The sequence below is a fragment of the Talpa occidentalis genome, unplaced genomic scaffold (genome assembly GCF_014898055.3).
Source record: "Talpa occidentalis isolate TD23 unplaced genomic scaffold, MPIMG_talOcc4v2.1 talOcc4.6, whole genome shotgun sequence".
Lineage (NCBI taxonomy): Eukaryota > Metazoa > Chordata > Mammalia > Eulipotyphla > Talpidae > Talpa > Talpa occidentalis.
In genome coordinates this window covers 9,626,983-9,646,592 of record NW_023604972.1, presented here as the reverse complement: position 1 = coordinate 9,646,592, position 19,610 = coordinate 9,626,983, and the positions used below count along the sequence as shown (strand labels likewise).

General features: G+C 38.1%; 1 protein-coding gene across 2 annotated transcripts in view; it reads right to left on the bottom strand.

The window, feature by feature from the left end:
• Positions 1-19,610, bottom strand: part of SLIT2 (slit guidance ligand 2) — a 305,490-nt gene that overhangs the window by 40,590 nt on the left and 245,290 nt on the right. For both annotated transcript variants that reach the window (XM_037530425.2, XM_037530427.2), the window contains 8 exons: positions 18,243-18,311; positions 16,147-16,218; positions 15,574-15,645; positions 13,989-14,060; positions 11,806-11,969; positions 2,176-2,300; positions 1,940-2,037; positions 580-719 (listed from right to left, as the gene is read on the bottom strand). In XM_037530425.2, the coding sequence (XP_037386322.2) occupies positions 580-719; positions 1,940-2,037; positions 2,176-2,300; positions 11,806-11,969; positions 13,989-14,060; positions 15,574-15,645; positions 16,147-16,218; positions 18,243-18,311 (812 nt within the window). The remainder of the gene's footprint in view (positions 1-579; positions 720-1,939; positions 2,038-2,175; positions 2,301-11,805; positions 11,970-13,988; positions 14,061-15,573; positions 15,646-16,146; positions 16,219-18,242; positions 18,312-19,610) is intronic.

Below are 19,610 nucleotides of genomic sequence, written 5' to 3'. Positions count from 1 at the left end.
AAACTTGATGTTGACTTTATAGCAAATTGGTTTATCCAAGGAATAAGTTTAACAATTTGGATGGCCTTAGGAAATTCATCACCCCATTTTTCTGACAAAATGTCAGAAGAAAGTAACGGTCTCCTAAGAATATCCAAAGTGCTCGATACCTTGCCAATTGCATTTTATTTTGAAGGATGTGAGTTACTAGAGGAAAGACTCACTAGTAAAGAAACAACTGATCTCAAATACTTAATTATGTTTTGTCTATGGAAAGAAATGCCCTTTTACATTAGCACTGGTGAGCTGACTAGCGCAGGGCAAGTGCTTTGCATGAAAATCACATTTGATTGTGGGACTGAAAGCTATAGAATTGCTTTTTTTGGTTGGAAAGCAATACTTGATGATAAATGTCCATGTTCTACCTGAGCTTGCCAGGTGTTTTGTTTGATTGACATATTTTTGCTGTTTACACAATATCTGGTTTCCAAGACATCTACCAAGATAATGCAATGGTTTCTTAACCCTATACTGCACCATGTTGATGATGCTTCATGTGGATATACTCATCAATGGCATGGCCTTTCTCATTCCCCCTACCTGTGTACTCAGGTGGACAAAGGCATGTGTAGTTATTAATTCCATCGACACATGTAGCATTATTTTCACAGTCATTATCTTCACAGTCATCAATGTTGACTTCACAATTTTCTCCTTCAAATCCGTCAGCACAAATACACCTAAACATCAGAAGACAAGGCAGAGATCATCTGCTGCATCTTAACATCATACAGTCTAAATCTGGGAAAAAGTTAAATGTTCTCATTAACTACAGAGCTTTTCACTACAAAGAAACTGGCCCTTAAAATGCCTTTAAAGGACATAGTATAAGCATTCATTGAGGGTACTACCCTGAAATCAGAAACAATATGAAAATGCATGCCAGCAAATGGCCCATGGTCTTTCAGTCAATAGATGCAGTATATATGCAGGTGTAAACACACAGGCAGCTTACCCTACTGCCCTGACTATCTTTATTTTAATTTGTGTTCTACAACCCTAGGTTCTTTGCTCATTAGAGAGGAAGAAGTGGCTCTGATTTTTAAAATTGTGACAATGATTACGCTTTGTGTCTCAAGTAAAAGAATACATTGGAAAAGAAAATGTTGTTTTACTTAAAATTATGAAACCTGAATATTCTCTGTAAGTCTGAACAAGTACGGTTTTTTCACACTGGCATAAATAAAGCACTGGGTGTTTACTACTGAGAGCTGTCAGGTTGATCTTTGAGTAAAGTCTTGTTGCAAAGATAATTTCATAAGGGGATGCAGCAATGAGGTGCATTTATTATAATAAGTGATATTTCTAACCAGTTTTAGTGGTAGATCTAGCATTCTTATGAGAAATTATTAGTGTCATTATAAGATGTACTTCATGAATTATGAAGTACATCTGAAGTAATTGTTCAGTATGATTAAATAACTCCAGATTAAAAATGTTCACAGCATGTTTTTCTACTCAGATTGTGGCTTGGAAATGAATCATTAATTTTCTGTTTCAGTGGGACCTGCATCTTATCATTACATACTGTCATTAAAGCAATACACAGAACAATAGATGGATATATAACTTGCAGTAAGGGACTAGTTGGCTATTAATTAGCATAAGAGAGCCACCACTTTGTCTTGACCTAATCTGATTTGATTAATATAATGTATGCGTGGGCATGTTTTTACATTTCTTGGTTGTGGACCATTCTGAGCTAAGCATACCATAATGTCTCCATTTGTTTTTAATATTGTAGTATCTCTGACTGGGGATAATACATATTGTCCCTCTGAATAGATTCCTAGCATTCTTTTAAAAATAATCTCCTTTCATGGAAAAGAAAAATGTGTATTTGCTTAGTTATTCATGCTTCACTACTTTAGACACAAAAGATCACAGAGGAAGAACCTACCAGAATCCATCTTTGTCTCCTTCTTTTAAGCGGCAAGTTCCTCCGTGTCTGCATGGGTTACTGATACACGCATGAATTGGGACATCACAGTCCTGTCCCTGGAGAAGCAACAGCCAGTGGAGTCAAATGTGAATAAAATAGTTCTCAGCACACAGAGAAAGCACAATAGAATTATTAAGGGTCACCTAAGAAAGCCATGTTTTCAGATTGTGGTCCCCGCAACAGCTTCCACTGACCTTGAAACCATATGGGCAGGTGCAGCGGTAGAAGTCCACGGGATCACTATTACAGGTGCCATCGTTTTTACATGGATTTGACAAGCAGGGATTGCATTTAGCTAGAATATTGACATCCACGGGACCTAAAAAATAATTGAAAAATGAGAAGCTGATGCTTTCCATTTTGATGTACTTAAAATGTCTCCAATGACTTCATGTCAGAGTAAATTCTGGATAAAAATTATTGGTCATATAGCTATGTATTTGTCTCCCATGACAAAACCAGAAATCAGCATTATTGTATTATGTTCATGAATGCAACAGGAGGTCATCTCACTGGGAGGTTCTGTGAGATGATGTCAGGTGGGTTAGGAGGCTAGTTTTTGACTTGAGTGTCACAGGGTCCACCTGCTCATAGGCCAGTGACTGATGTAGATGTTCCCAGGTCATTGCCTTCACCTGAAGCTCAGGCAGTAACCATCAATTCAAAAAGAGACTTTGAGTGTGTGTGTGCGTGTGTGCATGTACGTGCATGTGTGTTAGAAGATGGTTGGAGAAATTTTATGAATAAATACAAATTCATCAGTGCAATTAAAAATATCATAGCATGCATCTGCCTTCATAACCTCAGTGCTGTGTTTATATGGGAGATACAAAACAGCGCCACTTCTACGCAAATTAAGATAAACCAAAATATTATCACCATCATTCTCCGCAAGTCCTTTTGATTTGCTAGCACCTTAGCACAGGTGTATGATGGGGGATTTCTGTATCTTCTTTGAGATGATATTTACTTGCAACCTCATCTTTTTTGGGATACACTTTGAAAATCCTGTGAGCCATGAAAGATCTAGACCACATGCAGATTCAGTTGTAATCATGTTCCTCTGGTGGAACATATTTACTCCATAAATGGCCACCAATGTGAAAATTGTACTGTCCTCAATAAAATATGTGTCACTGGTGTTGCTTTCTGCTCGGCTTGTGGTAACTCATTAATCTGTTGTTAGGGAGCGACTGATGACATGCTGCCCCTGCCATCCTGTACATAAAATACAGTTTACAGCATAAACATTAATTATGCTTTTGCTATCACCAGCCTCTCAGCAGCTTTATATCCTCATTGGAACAAGCTATGATAATTCCAGAGTCGATTGTACAGAAGCCCCCACACCCCCAGCCTCCATGCCCCGCACACCATCAAGACCCTAACCTTCTAAGGTGCCTCTATCCAAAAAGTGGTGTGAGTGCTGCTCAGATAAACTACAGTCTGTCCACTTTTCTAAGAATAGAGTTGGTTTGTGAGTTGTTAGTCTAGTGATAGAAACTCAAGTATGAAAGACAATGAGTAAATCTGGGACCCAGAGAGTCCTCAAATCCAAGTGCTATCTGACCTTGGGAAATACCAGCAATTTCATGTTGTGGTTTGGGAGTAAATTCAAAGATGACAGTGTTCTCTATTGTTTAGTTTTTCTATGAACATCCTTACCCCGTAGAATTTTCTACATCGAGATTCCTATTTTATAATCAGCTCAATTACGTTTCTAAGGTCGACTATGTTAATGGGAAGGAGTGGTGTTTGCTTCTAGTGACAACTTAGTCACTGGGGGTAGGAGTCTGGACAGTGTCACCTTTATTTATTCTTGGTAACCAGAATAATTAGCATCACCTCTATATCAAATGATAGTTGGAAAGTTGTTAGGATTAATACTGAAGTGAACCACATAGAAATTTAATTTCTCACCCCTTTCCCAACCTACCCAACCTATTTAATCAATTAAGGGCAAAAATGGATCTGTTCAGCACACTGGGGATGAATGGCGGCAGTTAGTTCCATTAATGGAATACCCCACAACAAATGGCTTTGGTTTGCAGAAGTTATCTTACTTAGCCTCAGCAACAGAAAAGGAAATTGAACTGTTAACGGGTCCCTTAGCCAGGCTAGGAGAAAGAAGACTCAAACTTGGAACAAAGGTGGGAGATGAAGCAGCGAGGAGTGTATACCAGCAAAACAGCCCCTTTACAAATGTTAAGGCTGTAGACACCTATCTGGCTGCTTCCCAAGACCTTGAGAAATAGTCTTTTGGTTTGTTTTCTGTGCTTTCAACCTTGTAAACATGTGGTTTGAATAAAGGCGCTCAGGGTTGGCAGGTGCTATGTTTATTCTGCGGAATGTGACATTTTTCAAAAATTCCATGTGATTTTTTAGATGAGAAAGTAGAGACTCAAATAGGACAAAAGCTAGTTATGTTTTGGAGAATTTAATATCCAGGTAACAAAAATGCCAGGCTGAAGTCATCCCTGCCCAGTTTGGCACATTGTTGAGATTTCTTAAAAAAAAAAAAAATATCCACTGAACTCTTTTTTATTAATAATCACCATTTGATTTCTCCAATTTTTTCCAGGACCAAATTTGCTTTTTTGTATAGCTAATCGTACCCGTTCAATGATTTTCACTATCTGGAGTTTCTTCTGGGTACATAAATGAGATGGGTGACTCTGATTGTTTAATTGAAGGACTCAAAATCACAATCTTTCCTATGTTCACAGCCTCTGCTGACAATTTCCTGAGATCACTGAACTATTTTGATGGCAGCAGGATTGGGAACATATAGCAAAATACTGAGTGTTAAGTTCTTCATGTTGGTTATGTTCACAAATATACTTGACTTTTTATTTTTCCTTTTACCAAGTCAGCTCTTCAATGATAATTTATTTCTAGTACACCAGTTCTGAGTCAAGGGTAATTCAAAGATGTTTGCAAAAGTCATTTAAATTCCAAATAGCATTTTCTGATATGCCCAAATGTGTTAACATACCATTAATTTCCCTATTTTATTTAGATAATAATTTCATATAACTACAAATGCACCTTACAATGTGATTTTTACATCTTCTAAGTTTATGTAAATCTGCTTATTTATATATTCAATCTTTTGAAACTATCTCCCTTGTACCTAGCACTTGCCCTCATTCATCATCCCAGACATAATTCTTCTTCCTTTTAAGTTTATCTTCTATCTTCTCTTTACATTTATGATTCATTTTTCACCAGAGACAATTTCTGAGATATTCTCTTGCAAAGTTCTTATTAAAAGGATATGACATCTTTAATCTGTTTCTACAATAAGGAGATTACATCAGAGCTAAAGGGAGAAGCTAAATAGAGTCATATCAAATGGCAGAAGAGTTAGCATAGCTTTCTAGATGCCAACACTTGTTGAATTTTACACACTTGATTAGTTCTAGGTGAAAAGAAAATATCCAGGGATAGTATATAAAAGTCCCTTATCATAACACATTCATCTTGGATAGAGAAACCAACATCCATCAACCCAAGTTAGTAATGCAGATTTGTCACTAAATATGAAGTTAGGAGAATAATACCAGCCATTCCAATGGGTGGGTTTAAGCATTTAATGAGATACTAGTGAATGCTGAAGATGGTGAGAATGAGCCCAGGAGTCGCAGGAAGTTCTGATACTCTTCCCTAGACTTCCAAAGAAGGTAGGCAGTGGGGGGAAAACATAAAGTGATTTACTTTAAGAAGAAAGCCTTCCTCTACTTGTTTGGCCTAATTTAAGCACAAAGGCAAGTTGGAGTTTGGCATTTATTCACTCACCCCAAGTTCACTGGCCACCTTCTGTCCACACCAGGAACTGCTGCTGACTTTGGAGAAATTGTTGGGGAAAAATTATCAAAACTATGGGGCAATGGATGTGGGTAGCAAAAGACCTCTCCTGAGTCACAGTACCCAAGGTTAATGATCTTATGCTTTTGAGGACTGCAACTCTGATTTGTAGGGTTGGGACGGCATCACCAGATTGAACAGTACAACATTAAGAAGAGGTCTCTTTGATATGGCCTTAATATCTGGAAAGGAGCTGTAGCCTGCTTGCTGATACAACTTCATTGACCATCAATCTTTCCTCCTTCCAAAAGTTAAATGGCTGCAAGAAATGTTAAATTATTGTTGACACATTAGGCCTCATAATATATGCACTACAGAGGAGAAAAGAAATCTAGTTTTAGGGGTGCAGATGTCACTGAAATGAAGGAGGCCAGTCTAGGTTAACTGGGTTGATTTAAGATTTGGAATTGATGCACGAAAGCTGTCTAGCATCAGCTATATGGATTGGAGGTGTGTTTAGCTTAATAATTCAAAAGGAATATGAGCAAAAAGTTTGGTTAACAATTTGTCTTTGTCAGGTACTTTCATCTGTAATGGAAGAACCGCTGGACCTCAAATCCATTAAAGCTTGTAGGCAGACTTGCTTACTTGACTCAAATCACTAGCTATGCACATGACACCAATATCGCCACCCACTGAGAATTGTATCTCACTTTGATTTATTACTAAAAGCTCCAGACACAAATTTCTAACTATATCCCAGAGTCTGCCTTCATTCTAGCATCCCTCAGAAACATGACTCAAATTACAAAATCCTCTTGCACCGCCCTGTATCAAGTCAGAGGCACATCAAAAATAACAGCATTTCAGAGAAAATGAAGGGAATATTTGATGTTGAACATAATTAACTAAACCAATGAGTCTATGCTCCACTTGCTAGCACAATACTGCATCTCTTAAGCATTTGTATGAAATGCATATTTTAACATAATTCCATCATTAGGTCATTCATTTAACAAATATTTATTGAGAGTCTACTTTATGCCAGGCACTAGGATAAGTTTTGAAGATTTAAGGGTTCAAAGCCAAATGAGATGTACAAATCTTTGGCAAAATCAAGGCTTAGTAGTAGTGATACACGTGTGTGTGTGTACGTATACACAAAATGCAGTTGTACAAGAGGATGTGTTTGATTGGGACACTCATTTTGGAATATGTGTTTTATGTTTCTGCAAGGTTGAAAGAGAGAAGAATTCACAAAGTAAACAGGGAAGTGGAAATATGAATCTAAATTTCAAAAGAAAAGTTATAGCTAAATATTTGAAACCATAGGTTGAAATCAGCTGAGAATAAACAGACACAACTAAAAAGAGGCTGTTGATATTGGCAAGGTGGTTTCAGGGGAGGGTGGAGTTGGTCTCCATAGGATGAGGCATGAACATCAACATCCTATACATTTGCATTACATATGGTTAAACCAAAGCATATGGCTGAGCATGACCCTTTGGGATCACAAGCCTTGGTCATTTCCTACATACAAATGTGACTTTAGGCTAGTGAATAACTTCTTGAGCCACAGTTAAAAGGAGAGTAGCAATAATTAATTTATGGCGTTATTGTATCAGAGAGAATAGGGGCATCAATTATTTAAGAGCAGAAAACTAATTGCTGGTTTGCATCACCTATTAAAGTCTGGTAAAAATTTCCTCATTGTTTTCAAGATTGAAAGAGTACAATGAAAAATAGCCCTTTTTTTAAGATGACATTTTTGGCAATCATATACCAATCTGAATATTTTCATTGGATAATGATTACATCATAATCCCCTAAAGCTAAGGTTGTTTCAGTTATAATTATGTGCTAGTGATACTGAATCTGAAAATGTATAAAACATTTGATCAAGTTATAAGCAATGCTTAAAAATTGATCTAACTAGTTAATTTTTCTTCTCTTCCAATTTGAGCTAAATTATTTCATTACCTGCACACTTTCATTCAATGACTAAGGATAGTATCAACGTAAAATTCTGAGACACAAATAAAAAAGACCTCAAGCTTATTGAGATATGCCTCTACCCCCACCAAGCAAAATGTTAATTTTGCTGAGAAAAATGACAATATTACAGTATTATCACTGAGGTGGGAAATTTCCCCCAGGAATTACAGAATCCAGAGGCATCTCAAAATATAAAATTAGGGAAAGAGATCAACCATGTCAGGGTGGAATGTTCACCATCTTGAATCTATCAGCTCTGGGTTTCCTTGACACTATGCTTGGCCTTTAAACATCTAATAATGAAGTCCTTGGGACATCGTCTTCCAGATTCTTTATATCCAAGCCATCACACATCCTCCATTTATCTTCTTCCCTCCTCTGCACAATCCTCTCATTTACACCTGACCCATAATCTTCTGGTGACTTCACAGACACAGTGGTTAACACCTCATAATTGCTTGGTGTGGATATAGATCGTTGGTATTTTGTACATACGTCTATCATTCAACTGCCATATTGCCTTGGAATCATCTATTTCATTTTATGTGTTAGAACATAAGCTCTATGAGGGCAGGACTTGTTCTCTGTGTTCAATACCGTATTAACCCCTCGGGACCATGACTGGGGCATAAGGAGCTTGATATTTGTTGAATGAAAGAAGACTGCACATTCATTCCCATCAGACTGCACAAAAGCAGTAAGAGGAAAGCAGAAATGAACAGGATTATGCATTCTAACCTGACTGACTCAATCTAAACTCAGACTAGGCAACAACCTCTGTCTTACTGCCGATGTTTTGATCTCTCTAATTTTACCTGATGTTTGGAAGATGGGGTTAGGACATTTGGGCTACAACATCAAGTTGGGACCACCTACTTTCCATTCAGGAATGCTCTGACCTAGGCATTAGCTGAACATGCTATTGATACACTAGTTCACCCAGTTCGTTTATTTCTATTGCATACTGAAACTATGAGATTATACCGCACAGGAAATACTCTGAAAAATGTAGGCTAAAAACTGTACTGAAAGAATTAATTACTCCAAGTAATAGCGTAGCCCTTCCTAGCAGAGAAAATATTTAAATTATATTTAAATATAGCTATGTAAACATGTCTTCAAAGAAATAATATTTATCTTCCTGCTGTAATTTGAAATCTCATATTTACAAACCTTAATATTAGGAGTATGTATTACATGATTTTCATGAATAAAATTAAACATTAAACTGGCATAGCTAAGGGACTAGTTAAATTAAAATATAAAAAACACCTCAAATTATAAAATATTGAAAGAAGCATCAATTTATTGCTTTCAAGCTCATAAAGTATGTAAGCTCAAAACATCCTACTCACTAGATCTCCTAGGATGAATGATTTTAATTAATAGATTAGAATGCTTTGCCTTCTACCAATTCATTTCTTATGAGTGTACATCATTAGCAAAGTATGTGAGGGTGGTTCAAAGCATCCATTTTCTAAGTATATTTCAATAACAGACTGGTAATCTTATTTATATTGATAACTTGTCTTGAGAATATTTTTATCGAAAATTATAAAGTAAGCTCTGCAGTCAGAGCTTTAAATTCCAGTTAGCTGTTGTTATTTTATTGCTATTAGTGACAGTAGCAGTGGCAGAGATTCAGACTGAATTGTCATAAATCTTGAATGAGAAGAGATTTAAATAAGATAATGAAACATCACAATATTTTGGCCAACACTAAGACAAATGCTGACAAAGGGAATTATGGATTTCAGTGCTTGCTAACACTCTGAAATGAAGGTGTAAGAATGCTGTCTAAATCCTGAAGTCTGCGGAATGCACTTACACTGCATTTGTTGCATTCTGAATGTCTACACTGCTTACCCACTATCTTATACCCATGCTGTTCGCTATCTGGTTTAGAGCATACCTTGAAGTACATGCTGATTGGATGACTTAGTAAATACTAAGCTGCTAGAGTTGAGTGAGAGATCTAGGGCTTTATATCAGCTGTCAATTAGCAAGTCTCAGCTCAACTGTTTCCTGGTGGCCCTGGAACAGCTCCAGCATTTTCCCACCGCACAGTTCTGCTCCAGCAGGTCTACCCGCCTTCAGCACTGTCCTCACACTTGTCTGCTAGTCTAAACAGCAGACTGACTCACTAGCAAGATTCAACCTTTCACAGCCACCTCTGACATGACTTCTTCCTCTTATTGCAACCACACTATCCAATGTGGTAGACACATGAGGCTATTCAAGTTGAAATTAAAATTAAATAAAATTAAAAGTGCCATTCCTCAGTTGTGTTAGCCACATGAGCAGAGCTCAAGAGTAACGGGGGACCAGTGGGCAGTGCAGACAAGAACATTTCCTTCACTGCAGAAAGTTCTTTCAGGAAGCACTGATCTGGATGAATTTTCTCTCAAATATATTTTCATCCATGCTAAAATGCAAGCACACAAGATGCTACAGTCATTAAATTAAAAAAATCAGGTCAAATTGGCTCGCTAAATTTTGAATTAAGCAGACGTCTATGTGTGCATGTACGTATAGATGCATTGGATTATTGAGAACATTTAATGAACATTTAACAAACAAATGTAAACTATGATGCTCTGAAAATAGAATATAAGTTTCTAGCTTTACTCAAATTTGTGTTGTCATAGCCTATTTTTTTTACAAGAAATATTCCCCAGGGGACTCTAAGCTTTGAGATATGCGGACAAGCACCAGCATTTTTCAAAAAGTGGATGAGATTCTGGGAGTGGAAAATTGTAATAGTTTGCTTTCTCTCGATTTCCCCATATCATCTTTCTAAAACAAGTTTGCCCAGAAATAATTGAGCTTTTAATGCCAGTTTCTCCTTGTCTAGGTCCTCACTGATAATCATCTCCACTCTATAAAAGAATCACACACCTCTCAGCCCACTGGAAATTATCATCATCTTTCCCCCAGGTTTGCCAGCCATGGAAGGTGAGACGCTACTGGAACCTTCTCTGTGCTCCACACCAATAAGGATTTAGTTTTACGCATAAAACCTGTTTAGTGAACAAGTGTTGACAGAATCTTCAAGAATTTCTCTTTACCCTCTGATGAGGAGTGGCTCTCTTGAAACAAACATGCATTAAGAACAATAATAACCTCCCATTCTATTTTTTATGCAAGGAACCTCAATCCATATATATGGCCAGAAAAGGTGGAAAAATAAAACGAATTTAAGAGTGGTTATCTCTATGTACTGAGTCTAATGTTTTAGTTCTGGCAGTAATAGAATGCTGCTTTTTGCTTATATTTTCCTGTTTAGATTTTCTTTATTGGGCCTATAATACTCTTGTAACAAGAAAAAAAAAACAAAAAAACTCTGTCCTGAAGACACTATTTAGAGGTCACAAATACATAAAACAAAGAGAAAGAGAGGGATGAAACCAAGCAGGACACACACAGAGCCACCTGGAAGGCCCACAGTCAGGAGGTAAGGCGGGAAGGTTTGGCCCAGACACTCGTGGAGGCTTATTTTTCCTTACCCGGCATCAGGAAGCCACAGGGCCCTGGCAGCCCTGGAGCAGGGCCCACGCAAAAAAGGCACAAGCAAAAGCAAAATAATTCACTTGTTAGAGGCCACGAGAGGAATTTCCAGAAATTGTATACTCGTCATTTTTTTTTTACTTTTTTTGTAATATTAAATATGCTATTTTATTTATTTATATATTAGTTTACTTTTTTGTTCAGGTAGCATTGGCTTACACTGTTATTTGTATTTTGGAAGTAAAAGACACGCCTCCCATTTCTAGTGCCATTACCATAGAGCTTCCACCACCAAGCACCCACAATTATTTATCTCCAAATTACTATTTCTGAGCTCAATTCGAGGCTCTTCACTTGCATCTCGCAGCTCCCGCCCAAGCAGGGTGGAAACAGTCATTAATGATTGGAGCTTTTCAGCTGAACCTTCACATTCCAGCAACAAGTGGTTTTCTTTCTCACCTTAAATAAGGCAGACAACTATTGTATACAGATGTAGAAATGATTCCAAGCCTTACCTTGACAGGTAAACTTTTTGGAGGGAGTGGTGAGTAACAGCTTATCTGCCATTTCTCCAGGCCCAGCACAGCGAGCGATCCCCGGCTCTTTATATTCCGACTTGACCCAGTCGGACAGCCACTGCATGTTACAGTCACAGTAGAGTGGGTTGGCTCCAATAGCTCTGAAAAATACCACCACAAAAGCACACATGGTATGGAATGTTGTTATTTCCCAGGAAATGTAACTCAAAGCGATGCCCCAGATAAAATCTCTGTGGATTTATTGACAACGCCAATTCAGAAGAGCATGGAGATACTATACTGTTCAGTCCCCATTCACCTAAATTATTTCAGCTGAGATCTAGTGCGTTGCCACTAATGTTCATGCCTATCTGGACTTTTGAAGGTCTCCTTCCTTCTTGCACCAATTACTTAGTAAGTTCACTAAGCCAGATCCTGCAGATCCAAACGTGAAGACCACATTTCTGTTAACTCCAAAGAACTCTTTTCTGCCAAGGGATTACCATATTTTCATACACGTGAGTAATTTTCACTGTAAGTGTAGTTGGAAAGTATTTACAGGATGACTACGAAGAGAGGGTAACATTTCTGGGGACTGATGGTTAATCAAGTTAATGCTTTTAGCTAATTAGTTTCAGTTGGGTAGAAAAGGTTGTGGTGGATGATTCAGGATAAAGGAACAAAGTCTCAGTGTGTACAAGAACAAAGAGAGGAAGATGAAAAAGGACATAAACAATAAAGAGGCAAAGCTGGTTCGCCAGAGCGACCTGGCCCTTCATTGTCCCTCTACAAAGCCTTTCATTTCAGAATTTTGACTCCTACTCACATGAGCAATAGTAACGACAGTAAATATAATCAACATAATAGCTAACATTTATTGCATCATTACTGTCTGACAGAACTGTGCTAAGCTACTGACGTGAAAAATCTCATTTTATCCTAAATAGCAACTCTGTGAAAGGTTATATCCCTATTACTACAAACCCATGTTACAGATTAGGAAACTGAGGCCAGGTCATAAGTAGTAGATGCATAAGGTAGCATTTAAAAGCTGATTAGTTCTGATTTATCATGAACTCCAGAAGAATGACATTTCTGTGTCTGGAGTCTAAACAAAATTAACCTTATTATTTGTTAGAACCCTCCTCGCCAACAGTATGCTTGTAAAACCATGATACTTTCTACTTGATGATGCTCAGATATAGCCAGAAATTGACGTAAGCCATATAGTAGTCTCATATGTATATCGGATTCAAACCCTTCCTCTAAATTAAAAATAAGCAAAAAGGTGTTTTTGAGACATTTGATCTCATCTCTACTGACAGTCCTTACTTCTCCTGGAGATGCAGGTTCTTCCAAACTTGGGTTTGGTGAATTTTGCAGAGAGGGCAAAGCCAGGAGAGAAAACAGCAGGCAACTTCTGGGGAACTAGAAGTCAACTGAGAGGGATGTTTACGCTGAAGCAGATTCTTGCCACTAGGTGGTGCCAACTTCAGCTTGGCTGGGAAGACTGGATTCTATGGCTGTTACCTGAACTTGCAGGTTTGCCAATGTCTTAATATTACTGTTAGATCCCATTTATTACATATTTTGAAATCGTTTAACGAGATTTCTAGAAATTGTGGAGGTTCAAATAAGTCATTATGAGAAAGAATGTAAACGGAAACTTCATCCAATGAGCCCAGGCTACATTCTTCATCCATGTTATAAAGTCTTGCCCCTGTCTAATTTATCCTGACATACTGCCACACTGAGAAATATCTGCTAAATAAATGAATTAGCTGGAGAAAATCAAGATAGGCTTCGTGGAGCAGGTAACATCTGGAATGTGAGTTGGACAAGAAATGTCTGGACAGACTGAATTAAAGGTGAGCAGATTTCTAGAATCAGAGAACAATAAGAGAAAAGATATAGACTAGGAAATTGAAAATCCATGTCTATAAGAAAGGACACTTTTAGCTAAGCAAAAAGAACTCAACTCAGAGGACTACAGGTCGGAAGGGTAAATTAAAGCTGTCTTGTAGAAGTTATTGTATCTAGGAAACTTTAGATTTTCATTAAAGATGGAATAGATCACATTGAATGAAGTTATAATAAAGGTGTGAGAGAGGACTATTTGTTCCAAATTCACGTGCCAGGGTGTTTGACCCTACACCCATATTCATGAGCAAGGTACTCACAGGTGTGATAATGCAGAAAGATCATTAAATGCACCATCAGGCACAGCAGAAATGTCATTTCCATGCAAGGAACTAAAAGAAAAAAAAAAGAAAAATGAAACCTTTTATATCTTGGAGCATTCACCAAAAATGTCCAGCATGTGTGAGACTATAATAGACATTTAAAGTCAGTGCAGAAAAGATGATCTATTCAATAAAAACAATTGGTACAACTGGGTTTCGATTTAAGAAAACAAAAAGTTCGTACCTACCTCACATCATATGCATAAAATAAATTCTAGATGGAAGAGTTAAAAGTAAAAATAAGAGTAAAATGTATTAAAGGAAATCTAGAAGAACTCCTCTTTATATATAAAGAGCATTGGAAAGCATTACCTAAAACTCAGAAACCATGATGAAAAAGATAAATTTTGGCAACATAAAATACATCTCTAATATAAAATATTCCCTATCAGACAGATAATGGGAAATATTTGCCACATAGAATACAAGGATTAATTTCTTTTTAAAAAGACCTGCAAACTTAAGAGTCAGCTTGCAGACACATAATAACATCCATGTTAATAAGGAAATGACAAAGTAACCACCCCCCCAATGGGAATGATAGCATCAGGCTCAGAGAAAAGAAACACAAATGCTCCAGCAAATTAAAACAAGAATGGAAAATAATGTCCAATGTGTCCTATGTCAAAAATGGAAAGATTAATAATACTCAGTATTTGCTAGTGCGCTTTGAAATGGGGGCCCTATTAAACAGCTGGTGGAAAAATAAATTTGTAAATTGAGCACAGGTTGTTTGGGGGACAGCTGGATGGTTGCTTTTGGTTTTCACCAACGTGCCTGATCCCAACCTCCCCGTGCAAATCACTGTTGACTTAGCACAAGTACACTGAGATGAACATGGAGAAGATGCACACAAGTACTTATGGGATAGTGCAGAGGTGGATTAAACTGGGTGAGAGTAAAATAAGGATCATCAGATGAAACCACTTACAGTTTCTTCACCTGATGGAAATTCTATCTCTGAAGCCATGGATATGATACATGATGAAATGGAAAAACTCTAAAGTATATTGTTAAAATCAAGTTAGCCAATGCAGGACTAGAACAAATGCAACTTGTGGTTTTTAAAACTAATACAGCCAGTGGCACGCATATATCACTATATAAAAACAAAAGCACATAGAAGAGGACATTATACTGTTAATATGAGGGCAGAGGATTGGGATTAAGGATTATATTTTAGATACTTTAGAATACATTTTATAGTAAAGATTGCATGCATGTACTATGTATTGTAAAGAGGTTGAAATGTTCTCTATTCTTCAAAAATGCATTGGACCTATACACAACATACATGCAGTATTATACGTTCTCCAAAGACAATATTACAGATGTTGTCCAAACCAAAACTACTGAGCAATGATAAAGTGTGATTTTCCTCCTTTGCAGCTTGTGGTGAATCCTAAAGTATAGATGGTAAACTACTCAAAGTCAACAAAGAAATCAGATCTTTAAAAAGACAATCCAATCCAATGAGGAGATCCCCGAAAAAGGGTCCTTTCATCGAACACATGATGCTTACAGTAATCGAAGAGACTTCAAACCGTCGAAGGTTCGAGAAGGAATACAGCGCAGCCGGTTGTAACTAAGAATTCTGAAAGCACACATAAGCCCATTCGTTTTACTCAGGTTTTCCCCAGTGGGGATAAAAAACAAAGCAGTCAAGAAAAGGGTTATTTTGGTATCTCCCAAATTAGGCATATTGACACATTTTATATACATCTCTGATCTTTTCTTACTTAACTCACTAAGGCCACACATCAGTATTTATTCCCCAGACAGCCTGGCACACCGCCTGCTTCTGCCTGAAGCTGATGCTTCAACGAAGCCCCCCAGAAGAGGCCGCCTGCCCCCCAAGCCTTTCTGAAGACTCTCTCCCAAACCCATCGCTCAGGCTGACTATTCTGTTTTTCCTAGAACCTGACACTTCTTGTAACATCTGTATTTGCTTATACAAGTTTGACTCGACTGTTCCTCCCAACAGCGACCGCATTCCCGGAGAGCAGAAACCATCTGTCTTGTTCCGGGAAAGCCAGCGCTCGGACAGGCCTTCTGTCCACTGAACTCATCCAGCATCCCGCACGCCCACACTCACAAGGTGAGGAGCTGAGTCATGTTGCTGAAGCTCTGGTTAGACAGGGTGCTGATTCGGTTGTTACTTAAGTCTCTGCAAGAGAAACAGAAAGGGCGAGATGAGACTCCTGGCAAGGAGGCTCTTCTTGGAGCGGATCCTACAGCACTGCTGGAGCTCAGCTGTCACCTGACACAACGGGGCGTGGGAGTCCCCGGGACGGTCTGCAGTGTGACTCATGATGTGTACACTGGCCTGCTGAAATGAGAAGGGGCTGGGTGCCCTGAACTGGCCATGAAGTGTGAGCACCAGCACGGGTTCACCTCTGAGTAGCATTAGAGAAAGGGTACCTCTGATATTGCTGTGTTCCCCCCATATCCCTGTGCACCCCCTTATCTCTCCACTCCCCCATGTCCCTCTTTTCTGTCTTCTGCGGACTTGACATTCCCCAGCGGTTCAGCTGTGCGCCGGTGCCAGAGCAAAGGCATGTGAGGGCCATTCACAGCAGATACACTTTTATGGATAAGAAAAAAGTCCTTTACTTTTGAAAGTTATTTTATCTTCATTGGTACTGATGCTCATTGATATACATTCAAACTTATGCTGTCCATAAATGACCCACTTCTGTTGATGTGACCCTTTGGAAATTGCAGCAATTTAATGGTTTACTTAACAGAACAAAATGTACATCATCAGGGGCCTCTCTGGTGGTGCAAGGGGTTAAGTCTCAGCACTATCAAGCTATCACCAGCCACTACAGCATGAGTTCGATCCCTGGCTGGCCAGGAAGGTAACCCACATGGCACAGCAGACCTTTCCTGTCCCACCCGCTGCTCCTCTCAGCAGTGTGCTTCAGTAGATCTGCCTGTTCTACTCCCCACTCTGTCTCTGGTGAATCCTCTCACCCACCGCATCTCTGGCCTACACCCCAGTTCTTGTATGAATAAATAAATAAATCTGTTAAAAAATGTACATCATCAGTTCTAGCTGCTACCATAGAGAGGCAGAGTAAGACATCTTAGGCGATAGTCTCATGTTCTTAATTCAATCATTTGTCCTTTAAACAGTCCTAGATACTTGCTACAAAGTGTTGGACCTGCCCATGATTTTAAAGAATACTGGAATTGATCTACAGCATTCTGACTAACCTCAATATGCCCAGAAATGTGATAAATGTGACATTTTCTGCTACCAGTTTCTCGAATTCACTAATTAGGAACAAGACTTCTTATTCTAGGAGTAGCACAAATCTGCCTCCCAAACCAGCCATATTTAGTCTAGAATCAGATAAACTTAAAGCTATTTTCTCTTTTCATACACGATCACTGATTTTTCTGTGTTGTAAGAAGCTTAATTAATTATCAACAAGGCAATTCTAAATGTGATATTATATATAATAATGTTTAAAAAAATAGATTGTGTACACAACTAGATTGAAATGTTCATATATTTAAGTATAATATTGTATTCACAACCTGAGGGCAGTGAAACCTTATTTGTTTTAAGGAAAAAAGAGATGTTATCTTAGGACAGCAAACCAAACTGAAAAAAAAAATCAATGTTGGGAAATTTATACTCAAAATGTCAGCATCTTTGTCATTTACTCAAATATTGTATACATAAATACGGATTTTATAAAATAATTTTTCATACTGGAAGTCCATAACTTAATTCATAAAGTATTAGATAAGGGAATCAATCCTAATAAACTAGATTTATCATATACATTCAGAACAGTTATTACCATCTACCATCTTTGGCTTAAGAATAAAAGATTATTTTCTGTATTGTTTTTCCTTGGGTGGTCATAAAATAGCCCATTTTCATGATCAGTAAGAGATCCAAATTCACTGCATTTTTATAGTTCTTTGATGCTTAGGCTTGATCGTATTTGTACTTGGAACAGAAATAGAGGCGGATCATTCCCCAAGCTGCACCACGGTCTAATTTATATTCAATGAAGATGTAGCTGGTGATCCAGAACAGCAACCAGCAAGGAGAGAAGCCTCTCACTGTAAATGATTTATATTATCTGAAAGGTACACTAAATCTTCTGCCCCCTGCTCTCCCCCATTTTCATGAAACAGAATAAGGCAAAGATGCAAAATTACATTACTTACATAAGTGTTAAGTGTTTGTAGTTAGAGAGGTCCTTGGGAACCAGTGTGAACTGATTCCCATCCAGATACCTAAAGATAAGAAAAAAAGATTATTTTTCTAAAAGTAACCAAACTGGTGCACCATAAAAGTACTGACAATATTTTACTTTGAATTGAGACAAAGAAACACTTAGCAATTTTTGCTTTAAGATGTTATGTCCCTACCTTATGGGGGTATGCCACTGTTACCTTAGTTAATCATAAATTAATTTTTTAAGATTTATTTATTTATGCATACAAGAACCAGGGTACAGGCCAAATGCGCGGGAGGGTGAGAGGATTCACCAGAGACAGAGCAGGGAACAGAAGAGGCAGACTGACGAAAACACACTGTTGAGGGGAGAAGTGGGCGAGACAGGTGAGGTCTGCTGCGCCATGTGGGATTCTTGCCAGCTGGCTGGGATCGAACCAGCACTGCAGAGGCTGCAGACAGCTTCACAGCACTGTGCTCAACCGCCTGCGCCACCAGGGGAGACCCATACATAAATTAATTTTAAAAAGATGTTGTATCCCTCCCTGGGATCATTATTTAAAAGAAAAAAGAAAAGAAAAAGCAGAGTGATCCCAATCCAGTGAATTCTTTTGTGGATCAGTAAGATCAAATTATAAACCCACAGAAAGGCTGGCGTGTTCAGCTCTTTGCTGTTTATCTAGTAGATGAGACATGTATCCAACCAGTTGTGTGTCGGTAAGAAAGTCCATTCAATCAGACACATTTTTTAATCAGTCACCACTTCAGATGTGTTTATATGAGACACCATCATTTTGCATTCACTATCTTCAGAACCTTATTTCTGAGGGCAAGACCACTCTTTCTGCCTTAATATGTATCAAAAGACATAAACAACAATGGATAGTTTGAAAGAGATATTTTGGGATTTGAGCATAAATAGATTGAAGTTAGAATACCTTAAGAGTAGTTTTACCACAATCCATCTTCTTGGTGCAAGTAACTTTAAGCAGTTTCATAGAAAACCCTAACATTTACCACCTGCACCACGATCGCACAAATATGTAAAAGTAATAATCAACTAACCATCTACAAGCAAAATTTTCCTTTCTAATTACAGTAGCAGAATAATCAGAAAACAAATAGACTTTGGGCTAACTAGAAAGACATAAAACTAAAGGATGCTTTCCTGTTATACCCATAATATTATAAAAAGAAAAATCCATCTCTTCTCAATCTGCTCTTTACAGACACCGATGATGAAGAGTAATGAGGTCTTTCAGTGATTTGGCTCATCTGGCTACAGATGTGCCCACGAAGCACCTGGTCCCTCCTACCCCTACGTGGTGGTCGATCTCTAGATGTGAGGTTGCAATGAG